At 41.5% G+C, this 18008-nt stretch overlaps 1 protein-coding gene across 1 annotated transcript in view; it reads right to left on the bottom strand.

Moving 5' to 3' along the window:
- Positions 1 to 473: 473 nt before the first annotated feature.
- Positions 474 to 18008, bottom strand: part of PELI2 (pellino E3 ubiquitin protein ligase family member 2) — a 66362-nt gene continuing 48827 nt past the window's right edge. The window contains exons 3-6 of the mRNA XM_064715869.1: positions 10506 to 10607; positions 5480 to 5677; positions 4999 to 5187; positions 474 to 1130 (exon numbers count right to left, since the gene is read on the bottom strand). Coding sequence (XP_064571939.1) covers positions 552 to 1130; positions 4999 to 5187; positions 5480 to 5677; positions 10506 to 10607 — 1068 coding nt within the window. The 3' untranslated portion in view covers positions 474 to 551. The remainder of the gene's footprint in view (positions 1131 to 4998; positions 5188 to 5479; positions 5678 to 10505; positions 10608 to 18008) is intronic.

Below are 18008 nucleotides of genomic sequence, written 5' to 3' on the forward strand. Positions count from 1 at the left end.
ATAGCTTTTATCCTCTACATTTTAGGCAGCTAATTTTTCTCTTACATATCCAATTATCTCTAGTGAACATTCACCTATGGTTGTCCACACATTCTGTATTTGCTCCTTGAGAAAACTATTCAAGTTAAATTATATTGCAAATTAAAGACAGTTACATTCTGTATGTTCCTTCTAGATTTGAAAAATAGGTTTTAAAGGCTTGTCAAAGTTTAGAAGAAAAAACCTTTCCATTAAAAAATCTTAGCTTAAAAAAATCATTTAAGACACCTTTTTTCTGATCCAGGGTACTAATAAAAAGATTACAAATATACTACAATTTGACCAAGAAGACTCCATGAATATGCTGCTTTCGAGCATGCAACACCACTGATATCTGTCGAGTTCCAGGTATCAATGTATCCCAACCCCACCACGGCCCCTCCATCCCCGCCCTACCACCCCCTATATTAACAACATTATAAAAAAAGGTAAAATCTAGAATTAGTGGCAAAAAATCTTCACAGTAAACCGTTCGAAAAAACTTTTTATTGTGGTCATTTCCGTGCGGTTCCTCAGTCGATGGGGCCCTGAAAGATGAGCTTGACGCAGTTGTCCCCGGTGAGCTGCGTGGCGCAGAAGGGGCAGGCGGCGTGGAAGGCGTGGGTGCCGTGAGGCAGCGGGATCTGGGCCCAGTATTTGGCAGTTTTCTCGGAGCACACGTGTCCACAGGGGGTGAAGGCGTGCGTGGGGGGCCCGGCGTCCACGTAGAAGCCGGCCTCGCAGCCCAGCCACAGGGGCACGTAGCGGCCCACGGTTCTGCACATGGGGCACTCGCGCTCGTTCACCTCCGCGTCGCTGCGGTGGCCCCAGTTGTGGTAGCCGTGCACGTGGCCGCAGCTGAGGTAGGCCCAAGGCTGCTTCTCCTCCACGTCCTTCTTCTTCACCACGTCCTTGCGGGTCATGCTGGGGAAGGCCAGGGTGTTGAAGCCCACGGGGCACTGGGGCCGCGCGGCGTTGATCTCCTGCCGCAGAGCCTCGATGTGTTTCTGCGTCGGCGAGTGCAGCAGCCCGTCCGCCGTCCGCCACAGCAGCGTGGCCCCGCACAGGTCGATCAGGGAGCCGTCCTGCAGCACGTTGGTCTCGTTTTCCACCTGGTGGCAGGACACAAAGAGCTGTTACACACACTATCATCGTGGTACTTTTGGAAAAATCCCTTCGTCACCATGATATCTTTTGAAAAAATCCCTTCGTCACCATGGTATCTTCTGAAAAAAATCCCTTCGCCGGGATTTCTTCTCCTGGAAAGCTGAGAAGCCTCCAAGAGAAATGTAAACAATGATCTGATTGCTTCTCCTTGTGTTTTCCTGCTTTAGAAAGTGGTATGTGATTGTTGGATTGGTCTCATGTGAATTGTTTTAATTTAATGACCAATCACAGTCCAGCTGTGTCAAGGCTCTGAGGAGTCACAGGTTTTTATTATTCATTCTTGGTAAGCCTTCTGATGTACCTTTCTCTATTTCTTTAGCATAGTTTTAGTGTAGCATTCTTTTAATACAATATAATATCAAATAATGAATCAGCCTTCTGATGTATCCTTTCTCTATTTCTTTAGTATAGTTTTAGTATAGCATTCCTATAACAGAATAATAAATCAGCTTTCTGATGTATCCTTTCTGTATAGTTTTAGTATAGCATTCTTTTAATACAATATAATATCATCAAATAGTAAATGAGCCTTCTGATGTATCCTTTCTCTATTTCTTTAGCATAGTTTTAGTACCGCATTCTTTTAATATAATATCAAATAATCAGCTGTCTGATGCATGCTTTTTCTACTTCTTTCATATAGTTTTAGTATAGCATTCTTTTAACATAATATAATGAAATATCATAAAATAATAAATCAGCCTTCTGAGACATGAAGTCAGATTCTCATCTCTTCCCTTGTCCTGGGACCTCACAAACAGCACACAGACACCACATCCCCTTTCTCAGCATTTAACCTGCTTAATTTTGTCTTACTGTTGTCCTGAATCCACCTCACCTCCTAACCTATATTTAGGATTAAAACGAGCACTGCTCTCTTATTCTGTGCTTGTACAGGGGATTTGCATTTGCAGCTGCAATATAAATTATTATACAGTCTTTGGGCCCCTGAGCACGCATTTTTTTCCTCCAATATTGATTCTCTGTTCCTTTGTCATATTTCAGTAAGTCCTGATAGACTGAAGAAAAGACATGCCATTCCCTGAGGGCTGCATTAGCAGATTCTCTCCTGGAATTCTCTGCCCACATTACACTGACAGAAGCTGCTCACACAGTAAGATAAAAAAGTCCTTTTTGGACTAAAAACTCCTACCCAGGACAGGCCAGCTGTCCTGCCTCTCAGAAACCATTCTTTCAGGGGTTGTGGCAAGGGTCAAGCATTCTGCAGAAGCATGAACTCCCAGAGTGTGCCTCAGCAGCAGCACAGGTACCTGCAAGCCTCAGCACTGCAGCAGACACCATCACCAGCTGAATTTCTCAGGTGACAAATCTGAAGTCACACAGGCTCAGTTTATGAACAATTACCCACCCCACTCATTAGCCCTCTTATTTAAATGAGGTATTCCAAGCAAACACAGCCCCATCGTGCACTGCCTAAAGGCTTCTCTCTGATTAAATGCAGGTACTTACAACATTTTCAGGGGATTATGCCAAACACACATTGTACTTGGCTGAAATATTCTTTATTTTAATGTCACAAACATATAAGCAATCCATGCTTTTGCTATCCACTCATTAGCAATGAATATATATTAAAAAGGCTTTTTATAAAATCAAAGAGAAAAGCAGACCTACTGCCTGGCTTTATGCACAAAACACCACTAATGCAGAACAAACAGCCAAATACAAACAAATACATTAAGTAGGTCACATGAAATCATCACATCTGCCTAAGAATACTATGAATGACAACCAATTTAGCATTTACATTTTAATCCAGTTTAAATTCACAGATTAACTGTGGATCATCCTTGCACAATACACCTCAGTGGTACAATACAGACTACAGATAAGAGGTCACCGGTGCCAAGTAATTCCAGCAGAAAAATGTAGTGGTTGAAGTAGAGATGAGAGAAGCCTTGATCTGATGCTCTTTTCAGATAATTCCTTCACATACAGCAAAACAAAAAGCTCCCTCATATGCAACATGTTCAATTCATTATACAGCCTGCATTTGGTTTTATGAACCCAATCAAGGAATACTGATCACATCAATACCAGTGTGCCATGCAATTTTATTTAAATGAGAATTCAACTCGTTTTGGATGCAGGGAGGGGGATTCATTTGTTTTGCTGTGCCTCTCTTTAGCAGCACTAAAAAGGTGTTTTGCTAACCACAAAGGCTGCAATTGCCACATCATCTGTCCAGGTCCCCAGGCAACATCTGCCTGCCACCATCAGGGTGACAAAGCAATTTATGTCCTGAAGGGCATCTGCTGAAAGCAGAGCAGCCCGACTCCACTCCCCTAACTCCTTCTGCAGTCAGGTTTCTGCAAAGCCAATGGCAGAGTTGCAAAGTCACTTAATTGAGCTTCTCTCCTGATTTTACGTGTCACAAGTCCCCAGCAGCTGAAATCCCTCACTTCTGGCAAAGGCAAAGCTCATCCTGCCTCACAGGAGAAAACAGGAATATACTTCCAGGGCTCCTCTTATCTTCCCAGTGGCAGGTGAATCAAACAGAAGCTGCCTTACCCAAACTGCTTTTGCACAAAAGTGGACTCTTCTGGCAGTACTGCAAAAGACAGCTCCACATGCAGCAACTTCAGACATCCCCATGTCCCAGGAGAACATTCCAGAAATGGAGATCCCAGAGCAGAGTTTATTTTGCTTTTACACTCTGTGCTATTTCAGTTGGGAAAGTGGCATTAGCAGAAAGTTCTGAGTGTTCTCCCACACACTCAGGAACAGAAGAACAGTGCAAAATCTGCTGTAACACACAGATTTACACACTCACAGTGCCACTGCTCAGGGCCTGCCACCCTGTACCTGCCTGCATTCACAGCCAGGAAAACAAGCACCCTGTCACCGTTGAGTCAGAAGTGACACTGATAAAGAGTGACACACTCCATGCATTTTCAGAAGGCCAAAAACAATTTTATTAGGAACCCATTCCTTTCTACACTCTAATTCTCTACAGCTGGACCTGATTGGTCCTTTAATCAAAACACCATCACCACTGGCTAATTAAGAAGACACCCATTTGTAAACAAGCTAATAGGAAAACAGCTTGTTACAAAACACCACCTGTGGATTGGTTCCATTTGATTAATATCCTTTGTCTCCAGCTCCCTGAAACTTCCCAGACTGATTCATGGGAAAGTTGCTCTAGCTTTCTGTCTCTCTGACCAGACTGTCACATCCACAGTACTCCTTCATTAATTTCAGTCACTTCCTGATGGAGTTCTGGATGTTGGAAATTTCAGACTTTCTGTACAAACAGACTCTGACTTCCTGGAGAACACTACATCTGACCTGAAGCCATGGAACAGGCTTCCAAAATTGATTGATAGCACTGAGATTACGGGTGTGTAGTTGGTTAGAAGTGTGTAATATCACTGGGTGGAAAACTCAGAGTTTGGGGTTTTAGAATATAGTAATAAATAGGAAGCAAGATAGAAGTTTTAGGGCAGAAGCAGGTTGTTCTCTTTACCTTCTTCTTTCTTCTTCAGGGGTTTGGGTGGTATTTTGTAGTTGGACAGAAAAGTTCACAGTGGGGACTTTGAGTGATTAATTATTGGGTTAAAAGTGAAAATAATTTAGTGTCATTTCTTAATTTAGCCTTAAAAGACCTTGTAACAAGAGATAGTTAACCATTTTTGTGCCTTGTTAATGAAAAACTACAGAACTCACTGCTGTGAGACTGTGACATTGATAAAAAATAATAAACACCTGAGTCGAATGCGAACTATCACCTCATCCCAACCTCAACAAAGATAAAAATTAAAAAAACAAAACCAACAAGTTCCCACTCACCAGTTTGCCCCTGTGCTGAGCAGACCTGGTCTCCCGGAGCGTGTAGACGTCCCCACAGACAGAGATCTCCCTCCACACCCCGGGCTTGGACTCCTCCGTGAAGCCTCCCTTGGGGTGCATCACCAGCACCCCGTTGGTTGTCAATCCATCCATGTGGCCATCAGGGTTTTTCCACTTGGCTGCTTTTTCCTACGTGTGACAGTCACTGTCAGAAATGCATCAAACCAACCTAAAGAAAATCCTCTAACAGCTCCTCAAGTGCAGCTTCATTGTTAAAGACAATTATGACCACGAGTCTCTGCTGGTGATAACTCAGGCACATAAAAATGCAGTTTCTATTTAACACTGCAGCTGGTGCATTGGAGTAATAAAAGCCTAATGACAGTACAAGTTATCAACAAGTACAAGGAGATTTGGGGGCTGGAAAGTAACAGAATATAAACCAGAGCTTGCTTGTAACATCATTATTAGCAGTACTTACACCAAGAAATATATTTTTAGACGAGTCAAAGCCAGCTGCAAAGATCCTTGCTGTGTATGGTGGGTTCCTGTCACAAACAATCCTGCAGGCAAATCGGGAGATGGTGCTCTGGGTGATCTGGGTTTCATCACTGTTTTGATTTCCTGAAATAGTGTCTGTTACTACAAAGTCTATGGGGCTTTCTGTAGACCTCCCAACCTGCAAAAAAATTAAGATAATGGTATAAATAAAAATACCTACAGAAATATGAAGCATTGAGGACATAGTTTTGCCACGTTAAGACGGATGACATAGCAAACTTCTATGTACTGAATTTTTGGAATACAAGATCCAACCAGAGACTAACCTGTATTTCCACATTTGTCCTAGGCAGAAATACATCACAGACATGGAATGACAAATTTTCACTTACCACAAGTGATGTTCATGCTTGCTTGAAACAGATCAACATGGCTGATCTGTTTGATAAGAGTATTGTCACCAAAAAATGTATTATCACCTTGCTATTTCCTCATCCAACCACAGCAAATTACTTACCACCACATTCTGTCAGTCAGGAAAGCACTAGCTTGGATTGACAAGCTTTAGTCACATTTTCCAGTTCCAAATACATTTGCCATGAAAATAAAAGACTTTTTTTAGCCCCAGAACTTGATTATTTTGATATGCCATAACAAAGAGCTACCCACCTTCATGTTTTCAGGATTTGTAGTTCCTGAAAGAGGAGTTATCAGGCAAAACCCACCCTATGTTGAAATTTATTCCTAATCATGCACATGCATGACTAAGAGAATTTAAAAACTTTCTTGAGTTGAGCAGAAATGAAACACACCCAATAATGTGTAGACAGGAAGACTCAGTAGTAGAGAGGAAGATTTTTCTGTCTTATCAGCTAAAAATTTTAATTCTAAATCTGGAAACATCTGGGACAGAAAACTTCATGACTACATGGATGGAAGGATCTGACTGCCAGACAGACAGTGAGGCTTTATCAATATTTCTACAGGCAAATTAGTGTTACACCAACTTTGAGCTTAACTGGGAGAGTGGAGCTGAGGAACAAGAAGTGGAACAGAATATTAATTTTACAGACACCTTGTGATCAAACAGAATTAGGAATACTCTTCACATGAAACTACCTTCAGTTATCAGGTATCTCCATTGATATTAAATAACCTCCTCACTAAACATGATCTCACTGCCCCCACCCAGAAGTTCAGATCTTGATGGGGAGCCATGCACGGTTCTATCATTAACAAACATCTCTGCAAACTAAATCTGCTTTAAAGAAACACTGTTATAGAGTTAAGGAAATGAATATTATCCACACCTAAGCCTTGTCACAACTGGATTGACAGGAACAGTGCAGGGATCTCTGCTGTGCTTCTCCTTCATGCTCTGTGTGCAGGCTGCAGTGTAACACATGTCAGAATTCCTGTCCCCAGTGACACCTCCAGTTACTGCCTCCACATCCCAGGGCTCAGCACAGGCAGAAAATGGGATCAGCTCCCTGCACAGCAAATACTCAACAAGGCCTAATCAAAAGTCTACATTTCAATTTCCCACAAAAAGTGTCTACTAGAATACCCAGGAGAAAGAGTTTAGAAACTATTTAAGATGGGATATTCCTGATTTATAGAACTTGACAACTTGAAGCTAAATCTTACAAAGCAATATTCTTCTTCCTTTTACAGTATTATTTCTACCAGGTTTCTATTTCCCATTCAAAGCAATTCCTGCTAAGAGTCAGCACTGAGCAGCAGCAGGAACCTCATGAATAACTTTTGACTGTTCTCCATCTGTACAAAGGATAATCAATAACAAATATGAAATTAATTTGTTCATAACAAGTTTCTGCCTCTTGCAGTCTCTGAAATAGATCATTCTCTCAAAGCTTTTAGATGCAATTAGAGAAAAATCTGCCTCATTTTTCCTTAAAGGATGACAAAGCACACAAGTGTGTGCTCCCAGCCTTACATCACAGTAATCATTCACCATGAAATTCCAATTTCTTTAGATATAACCATTAAGATCTTAAAAAAGCACATAGATGCATTGTTTATAATCTCTAGAAGTAGTATTTTATATAAACATTTTAGTACTTATCTCATTTGTGTCACAAGTATATCTGTGCAAAATCAAATCTTTTAAATATTTGGTTTTCTTCCCTTTTCCAGTTGAGAAAGCCTGCTAGAGGATCAGTCTCATGTATTGTGCTACTTTTCAGCATTTGAATTTATTTGAAAAAGTGGCCTTCAAAATCTGGCAATTTTCTCAAGCTCTGTATTAAATCATGGATTTGGGTTTGAGATCACCTGAAAAGCAAGTGCCTAAGGAATAAATGAAAAACTTGATGCTATCAACATCCACCCTGCAGAACTTTTACCTCACCTGCAGCCAGAGCACAGCCACTACAGACCCAGACCATTATTCAGAGCTGCTCTTTACACCCTTCATTGCTCATTTTTCTCCCATTTTCCACCACAGCACAGAAGACTTTCTTCTTTTAGCAACTTCAGGCTGTACTTTGGGACCCTTCTTGTTACCTGTGTCATCTGATTTCCCCAAGTTACTTCCAACAAGAACCCATAAATGTGCCAGGTGCTGCAGAGGCAGCAGAGTTGTGTCCTCTGCAGGTGATTGTTAAACTGTGTGAGAGACAGGCAGTGGCTTTGCTCCTGTCAGTGAAACACTGCTCCTGACAAGAAAACTCTGCCAGCACAGAATTTAACAGCTGCAGGTTCAGGGCTTCAACACAATTTCACTCTGGTGAGAGTGAGAATTGGATTCTGCATCTTCTGAAGGGTCATTTTTCAGAAAAAAAATCAATGCTTTGTATTGAATGTACCTGCTTCTTGTATAAACTTGTAGTTATTTAGGGTAGGAGCTGCACATTTTGGGTTTTGTAGTGGCATGAGTAGATATAATCAACCCATTTTCACCATGAAGGAACAGGTTCAACTTCAGCTAATGCATCATCAACAGAATGGTTAAACTCCGAGGAAAATCTTCATTTATAGCAGCACATGGGTGCTGGAGCATACAGAGCCTGGGAGATGCCAGAAGAACACATTTGTGCATTGTTTTTTGTAATTAAATGAAGAAATCTGACCTGGATGTCACTCAAAGGTGCACAGCAGCATTTGCACACAGATTTCATAATATAGTTACATTTAAAAAACCCAAAACCAAAACTACAAACAACACAGCAGAACAGCTCAAGAAGCACAGTGGGAATAAAGAACAAAAAGCCAAGATTTGCCCAGGATAATACATGTTAACTGCAGTCAAAGTGGGGCCTCAAGGCCCAGGATAATCCTGTGGTCCAGGAATTATCCTCCTCTTTTCAACTTCCACACCCTACACAAGCCAAGAACACACATTAAAAAGAAAACATCAAACTCCAAGCACTGTCTGTCCAAGTGATGCCTGACCAACAATGAAACTCTGCTCTGTTGATCAACAAACATGAATTTTGTCATCATGTACCACAGGGCTGCACTGAACATCCTCAAGGAACTTTTGTCCAACAGATTCATGAGAACAGTTACAATCTAGTGGCTCATATAAATAATGGAAACCTCTTCAGCTGCTCTGGCATTGCTTCAGGGGGAATTACTGCCACAGCCCAGCAGACCACTCCTGCAGGCCAATGCATGGAATGCAACCCTCAGGAAAGAGCCAGAGAACAGAAACCTGACCCAGGACACAGCACTCGAGGCCACACTGAGATCAAGTCCCATCAGGACCCCCCACACACCCCAAGACTGAAATGGTGCCTTATTCCCCCAAAAAAGCTGTACCCACCACTAGGACACTATGCAATAGATTTCTATGCCCTGAAAAAGCAGCTGTTCTGCAACTCTTTATTCATTTTTTACTGTACTCAAGAAGAGGAAAAATCCAGCTTTCAAAAATGGTTTTTCAAAATTGATATACAGGAAAAAAATTGTGCTGTAGCTACTCAAGAGCTAAACAAGCATCACACAGTAACCCCAACGGATGGGTTACATTTTTCTTTCACTAGTCAACACAGAAAAACCTATTTCAGTTCATCCTGGCTGTTCAATCCTTCATTCTGCAGCAAATTAATAAGACTGGGTTTTAATCAATTCCTATTTGGACCTAATAGTTTCAGACACAGTGGAAAATTTAATATAGAGCAAAACACAGAAGTCAAGAGAAGCAACAACACCTCCAAAGAGTTATTTCCTCTCTGTCAACAGCACTCAGCTGCTGGCCCTTCTAAATGTGAAAGGCTGAATGAGGAGGGATAACCATTCCTGGTGAGATGCTCTAGAAAACACAGACCTGGCAGTCTAGAATGAAAAAGGTTGTTTGGCATGTTTGGGTTCCCCAAGTTTGAAGTCTAACTACACACAGAATTTCTGCTCTCTTGATCAACAAACAAAGAATATTATACATAAAAATAACCATGGCACAAGAAAATCACTTAGGTTACTACACTGGTAAATGATGCAGAAAACCACAAATGCAGACAGGGGACACTGAGCACGTGCTGGACAATGATGGGAGCTCTGAGAAACTCAGCCCACACCACCTGAGGGATCTGCACACCCCTCAGAACTCATTATTATGAGTGAAATGATAAATATCATTTATCACTGGTTTGTACCCCCTACTCCCAGCTCTTTTACCTTTCTCCTTCCCCATCCCATGTCCTATTCTTTCCTCTTCCTTTTTATTCCATGGTTATCTGGAGGGGGTGGGTGTAATTCTGTGCTAATTCATGAATCCAAACAGAGCACACTTTTCTCTCCAGTACTGTTTGTCTTGGGAGAAAAGGCAGAGCACAACTAAAGGAGTAACTCAGTAAGATATTAACAGATGCTGCTGTGGGTTTGTGAAGAGCAGAATAATGCAAAATTTCCAAGTGCTGCCATATGAATGCAGCTGGGTCAGGCTGTGGAAATCCCACAGGTCACAGAGAACACCCAGAGCACAAGGCAGAACTGGGGTTTCTTATGATGCTTTTAAAAATAATCCAAGTATTTCAGAGCCTTACCTGAAACATGTCTGTGTCTCTGTCATGAATATATTCCACAACAACTGTCTGGGTTCTGGATAATGTGTAAGAGATGCTGTGGTGGCCTTTTGAGCTGACTGCCTGTGGATTAAAAAAAAAAAAAAAAGATGTCTATTACACACAAAAATATTGTAATCAAATCATTTTTCTACATAAACACCTTTGCTGTGATCAGGAAAAGCAGTGTAGGGTAACATGTTATTACAAGGTTGGCTAAGCACATACAATAGGATTTCTTTTGTTTGTTTTTAATGGAAAACCCCAAGCTGCACTTGTTTGTTTCTAGTTCAAAAGCACCCGGTACTTTTTTTACATTTTTATATATATTTTTACATACATATCAATTTTATATGGTATTCTGTATGTAAAAAATATTGTATTTTTTCTAAACACCTTTTTTCTCTGAAACAATACTCAATTCCTAACCCTTGCAGCAACTTGCACCCTAGCAAAGACTTGGAGCTGAGGGAGCTTTGGCTTGTTTATTTTTGAAAGAAGTGAACAATAGAACTGATTTCCAGTTAAAAGCCAGGACTTCAGGTGAAGTAAATTTCTGGTTATATCAGAAAGAGCCCAGCAATTTTATATAACTGGTGACAAAATCCAGACTTTCAGTGTGGTTTTCCTCATTAAAGGGTACTTCTTACTACCTGTCAAAGTAGACTGGTGTCTACAGATATGGATTTGGCATCAAAGATTAAAAAGGATTTCAGTATTTAAAAGAAGACAGCAAGAGGACAGCTCCTGTTTTCTGCTTTATCTCACCCAGACTGAGGGAAACGAGCTGAGAAACTGAATTTATTGGCTACCAGGGAAATAGATGTAAATATAAAGGTCCATATAACCACACACAGTTCTGAAAGGTAATGATTGTTACTGCTCAGAAAACACTTTGCAGACACTTAAGCAATGAATTAATAAGTTAATTAAGGCTTTCTCCACTTTTCAGTTAAGGGGATAATTTCCTACAAGAAGTTCTCTCACTTGCTCCTTTCCTTTGTTCTGCTTTTCACCTAAAGAATTCACAGAGAGGGATGGTTAAACTAAACAACTAAATATATTCTACTCATCTGCCTGCCATCCCTCACAAAAGCCTAAATTATGCCAAAGCTCCATCAATTATTGAACAAATCATTAAAAATCCTTCTGAATGCTGGAGGTATTAAAAACATCTATGTGCATACTAAAAGCCTGCTAAGGGTTAGCAAGAGTATTTGACACAGAATTATTGAAAACACGTAATGGAAGAATTGTTTCTTGCAAACCTCATGCATTTACAGCCAGACAATGCTTTTACAATGTGCCTCTTGCTGGAAGTTCTAGCACCTGCTCTAGTGGAAAATGTCCTTGCCAGTGGCAGAGGGGTGGAACTGGGTCATCTTTAAGGTCCTTCCCACCAAACCATTCTAGGATTAGGCAATAAAACCTTTCCCAGTACTTCTTTTAAAACTTGAAAACAAAGTCTAGGCATTGTAACAGCTGAGAAGTGATGTAAACACACTTGGTGATCAGTAATATCCAAATTCTGAACTTCCCAGATTATGTATAGTATTTTGTAATAACCAATAGAGTGGCACACAGTTGCAAGAACAAATGGCACCAAAATGCAGTTTGGATTAAATCACTACACTCTGTGACCTGCCAGGACACTGAACTGTGTTCTCAATTTTTCCTCTGTGCCCGTTTGACAACTAAGAAAGGGATCTCAAACCCTGGGCAGGTCTCAGGTGCTCCTAGGATATAAAAGAAATAAAGGTGTTCTCAGGATATAAAGAAATTAAGAAAAAAAGAATGAAGTGAAATAAAGAAATAAACAGGAGACCCCTACACCTCAAGTCTTAAACTTAATATCTCAATAATCAGTTCAATACTCATTATCAGCTATCAGCATTTCAAAGATGAGAAAGCAACAGCTTTCCTACACAAGATTTCAGTCATTTCCACAAATCTGTGTTGCAGCAGAGGGCAGAGTGTAAATGTGGCAGTCCTGCCTGCAGCCCCCAGGTAAAGCCCCCAGGCAGGGACGTGTGCCCCGAGCTCACCCTGTGTCAGACAAGCTCCTGCTTCACTTGGAAGCTTTGCTGAGAACCCAAGCTGAAAGTTTGAAGGTCTGATGGAAAAAGCACAGAGGGAAACACACAAAGACTTCCTGGATTACTGAGTCAGGTCGTGCCCCACGCCTACAGAGCTCAGGGCTCTGATATATTAATAATACTGACCAGGGTCAGTGTGTCCTCTGAAATTCCAGGGTAGGACATAATCTTCTTTTCTGTGTGCTCCTTTCCCCTCCCAACTTTTCTTTCCCATCTACTCCCCCTCTCCTTTGTTTTCCATTATTTATACTCAGTTATTTTCAGTGAAGAAATGCTACATTTAATTTCCTGGAATTGTGTAATCATTTTTGGAAAAAGCCAAGAACGTTATGAGAAATGTTTCAACTTGTGTGCTTTCACAGTTTGCTCAGCACCAAGAGTTACTCTCCAATTCAGACACTTTACAGATATTTTAAGTGCTGGTCTCAAAGCAATTGGTCACTTCCAAGTCAAAAATTAATAAAAAAAAGTGACAAGCAAAAGTATTTTAGGAGCTACACAAAACAGTGCAAGTTAAGACTCCTAATAAAACACTACTGCAAGTGGAATGCAGACACAGGCAAAATCATGATGAAAAGATTTTGACTGCTTGAGGAAATACAGAACCACACTACTACAAGTCCCAAAAGAGTCTGGAGATTGATTGCACAAATCTGGGTTTTTTGCAACCAAAATAGTGAGTTTGCCTTTTTAGCATTCAAATTTTCAGACTGTTTTTCCTGTCAGCAGGATTCCCTCCTCAAACCCCTCAATGCTGTCACATAACTGCCCTGCTGTAGCAGCTGAAGTTGTGACAAAAGCCCTGATTCCCACAAGAATTACAGAAGCTTCACAAGTTTTAACTGATAAATTCAGAGTTTTGGGCTGGACAATACCATGTCCACTTTCCAGGCAGGAAAAAAGACAAGGAAAAACAAGAACTTGTCACTAAACTCTACCTCTGCCTCTTCACCATCACTCCAAGGCTACCAAGATCCACAGAGTAACACTGGGTATTTTCAAAGCTTTTTCTTAGAATCCACTGAGCTTTTGAGTGAGTGGAACTGTAAAATCATTTTAGTTTTAAAACACCTTTAAGATCATCAAATCCAACCATAAATCTCAGGTTTCACCTGAGTAGTGAGGGAAATCTTCCTTCAGGCACTTCCAGCATTTTGGGCTCCTTTACTCGAGCAGTTTGTTCCGATTTTTCAGGTTCTTAAAAGTTTAATGAAAATTATAAATTGAACAGGAAAAAAAACCCCCAAAACATCCTGAATTTGTTCCCAACAGATACAAATGCTGGAAAAATCTCACTAACATCCATAGCCTGAGCTTACCAAGCCAATCCAGGCTGGACACAGAAAATTCCACCCGTTGTCCAGCAGAAATGTTGGGGAAACACAGCCTGGGTGAATCCAGCTGCTACACAACACTTGATTTTCTACATTTAACTGCCTCAAGGTGCTGAGTTCAAGCAATTCCCTTTGGAAGAAACAGCAAAATGAAGATGAACTGACAAAAACCCTGCGGAGGAACAGGGGGAACAAACAGCAGCAAGAGATTTTTCCAGACTGATTCCACTGCTAGTAACCATGTCCACAGTGGGGCTGAGGGATTTTCAGAAGTCCAAATGCCAAAGAAAAGCAGGAAGGGAACCCTGAGTGCCATATTCTACATGGCATGAAGGGACAGATTTGGCCAGCATTTTTCCAAGACAGGGCTCGTGTTTGCACAGCAATCCGTCCTCCCCATGGGGCTTCCCAGATGGAGCTCCAAGCCTCACTGGTGAGCAGGAAAATTCCTCCCTATTGCTCCAGGCAAACCCCACAGCTCCCCACTACACCTCAAGATTTGTGTTCTGGTGATTTTGGACCAAAACTGCCCAATTTTAACAGAGACTGAAAGGAGAAGGCCCATGACCTCACAATATCATGGCCCAAGCAAATGTTCCTTTTTTTTATTTTTCATTTTTCAACTTTGCTAGTAGCTCAAGTTTCCAGTGATATCCTTCCTGCTGGCTGGAATTACACTTGGCCTTGGTTTTTCCCCTGCCTCCTTACACACACGTTTTCATTCTTGCTCCTTTCTCTCCGTTTTGAGAACAAAACCTCGTTGCAGCACTTTGCCCTCACAATCAAAGCAGCAGCTAAAGGCTATGACTTACAAATCTGTCAGGTCTCAGAGGAGCCAAGATCAAATAGAGATCAAACAGAGTCTGCTTTCCCAGCAGCAACACTGCAACTCTGGCAGCCCCTGGAATATCTCAGTCCATCTCAATTCTTTGCTCTCCACTCACTCCCCTGGAAAGGGGATGCTATCAGTTTTATCAGCATTTCAAGAAGGGAGAAAATCAAATTGCCTCACCCCATGTAAAGGCACCTCATAGATAAAGGGAATAAGAATATATAAAGGTTATATTTAAAACCAGTGTTTCTTAGTGCTCTGCTTTTTTAGCCAAGATACAGGAAAAAGGAGGGAATAAAACTAGAACTTAACAAATCTTCAACAGATTATCCCCAGGAGCAGAAATAGCTCTTTATTCAGAATTTCCACCTTTTTCCCCCACACTGAATTTCTGTCTGTGCTCAGGCAGATGTCCCCTGCCTGGGATCATGTCCTGGTGTGCCACACAGAGCCCTGCACGCTGACAGGGCTGCTCATTCCCCTGAGTCACCTCCAGCCCCAGAGTTCAGCAACAGGCCAGGAGCTCACGGCACCATTACATCAACTCAACACTGCTAAGTCAAACCTTCCGTGTCAGGAGCCTGTCAGTGAACTGCAGAAGCAGATCCCAAAATTCTCAGAGCCTTTACTTGCAAAGCTTGCAGGGAGCAAGTCTAATCCGCTTCTAGAAATAGAGATTTTATTGCTTCCTCCTGGCTTGCAAACCATGTTTCCAATGAATGAAAAAAAAAATAAAAAATCTCAGCATTTGGAAATTTAAAATGAATTCCATTGTGGCAGGTGAGCTCCCCAAAGAGGGCAAGAGGGACTTAACATTATTATGGTCACCAACTCTTGTGCACTATAGCAGAAATAAAAGCTAAAATCCATTAAGAAAGAGGCAGATGTCTCACAGGAAGGGCTGCTTCATCAGAATAGGATTTTTGGTTTAGTTAATTAGGTTGGATTAGGACAATAAAATGATTTATGGGAACACTTTAGTGTTCTTTGTTGGTAGCTGAGCTGACCGACACCACAGTGACGTGTTTAAAATTAATGACAGCAGAGCCTTCATGAGTTAAACGCTTTCAGACTTGGCTGCCAGCCTTCCATTGCTTTTATAAAAAGAGAACACAAGAAACACTCAGGGATGTTAGACAAAAGATCTTGCAACTTAAAAGGAAGCTTTAGCCAGCAAGGAAGGAAGCCTTCAAAAGTGAAGAACACATCCCATTTCCACTGGATTTTTGGGCAGACTGGCTGCCAGAGCCAGCAGACTCTGAGCTATCATAAGAAAACATAACAAAAGCTCCTGAGCATGAGCCACTGATATTCTACCCACACCAAAAAAAGCATGTCCACCACTTGGGAAGTTTCCCAGCAAATTAAGACAAATGCCAATAGAACATTAGCTAAAGAAAGACTGTTTGCAATTTTACTCTGTCTCAAACCTAACAGTAATTGCCCAGAATTGCTGCTTCTCTAACACAGCATTTCAATAAATTTACACTGACCTCTGCCTACTGATACAGCTATTATATATATACTGTAATTTTCCTACAGCCTTCTGCAAAGAAAGACACATTATTATGGAAAACTTAAGGGTTTAATGTGCCTGTAGGAGAGACTGAAATATCTGAATCAACCAGAACCACTGGCCCAGCTCCTTTAACTCTGCATCTCCTTCCTGCACAGCTCCAAACAATCCCATTCTTCCAGGATTTTCCCTTTCTTTATAAACACTGCAAGGGCAACAACATCCATGCAGTCATTTTTGAAATATCAATGTTAACACCTTGTCTGTCTCTAATACTTCAGCTGTCAATGTTCTCTTGACAACTAAATGAGTGTTAGGAAATGACCAAAAAAACAACCAAGAGCCAGTAACTGCATGTAGGGAAGGAAACGTGCCACTCCAAAGAAATTAAATTTTGTCACTTTGAAACAATCTATGTATGGCACTGTCTGCAATCCCTGCTACAATGAACAGGCTGAAGCATGAAAATAGCAGGTCACCCACCCCACTTCTCTTTCCTGAATGCAGATCACCCCCCAAAACTCAGTGACTCCACAGAAACAAAGTCAGCACAGTGTGGTTTATTTACAATTCACATTTTTATGGCTTCTGAAGCAGTCCCAGGTTTGTTCTGCGCACCCTTTGCTGCTGAGGCTGGAGGGGACAGAAGGGACAGCACATTTGTCTGGAGCACACATCAAAGCCATCTGCTCCAAGTGCACATGTGGGGTTGTGTGTTGCCACTGGAGCACTTCACCATTTATCAACTCAACAGGCAGATGTTAAACCATTTTTTTCTCCATTTGCTGAATCTGTGTTGTTTTAGACAAGCAGCCAATACCACACACAGCAGCCTCTCCAGAGAGGCAGCAATAAAACATGCCATTCCCTAATTCTCTGGTTGGGTCCTGCAGCAAGGAAGGAGGCAGAAAGGGAGAAGCTTTCCTAGATAGGAAACTTTCTAGTTTTTCCTAGAAAAGCTACTGTAAAGCTAAGTCAGGTAAAGCTGATAAAACACTTGGCTATACAGAAGAATGTAGAGTAGGCTACTCCTAATACAAAAGGAAGTATTCAAAACATCTTCAAAATGCACAGGGGGTGTTGGTGAAACTGCACAGATTGAAGTTAGGGGTCCAAACTATCATTTTTGCAGCCAATGACCAGACCAGAGTCCCTCCTCATTCCTAGGACTCCTGACCAGCTCTGCCAGCCCAGCTGTTCCCCCTAATAAGTAAAAGCAGCTCAAAGCAGACACCAGTTTACACCAACACACACCAACTTTATGACACAGTAGCTGCTTTGTAAATCACCAACTTTTGGTGGTTGTGAACCAACACTTTACAGAACCAAGCTATGAATCTCACCTTTTCACTTTTCCAGCCCTTAAGATCTTTCTTCTCTCCTTCCATTTTCTTCTGCCATGTTCAGTACAATATATTACAAGTGATCTTTCATCCATCTTAGGAATTATCTGTGTTTTTCCTCTTTTAGTCAGTTTGCTGAATTTCCTCCCCCAAACAGACCAGAGCCAGAGACAGCTCAGAGGCATCACACAAAACTGCACCAATGTCAGATACATCAACTACCCAAAGCATAAATCATCCTTCCCAAAATCCAGAATGCTCCTCTGACACATTTGTGCCTGCACATTGCTGTGACACTTTCTAGCACAGCTGCTCTAGAGCTGCCTGCTGGGAACCCTGTGTTGAGGACAATTTCAGCTGCTTT

Source organism: Zonotrichia leucophrys, chromosome 5, assembly GCF_028769735.1.
Source record: "Zonotrichia leucophrys gambelii isolate GWCS_2022_RI chromosome 5, RI_Zleu_2.0, whole genome shotgun sequence".
Taxonomy (NCBI): domain Eukaryota; kingdom Metazoa; phylum Chordata; class Aves; order Passeriformes; family Passerellidae; genus Zonotrichia; species Zonotrichia leucophrys.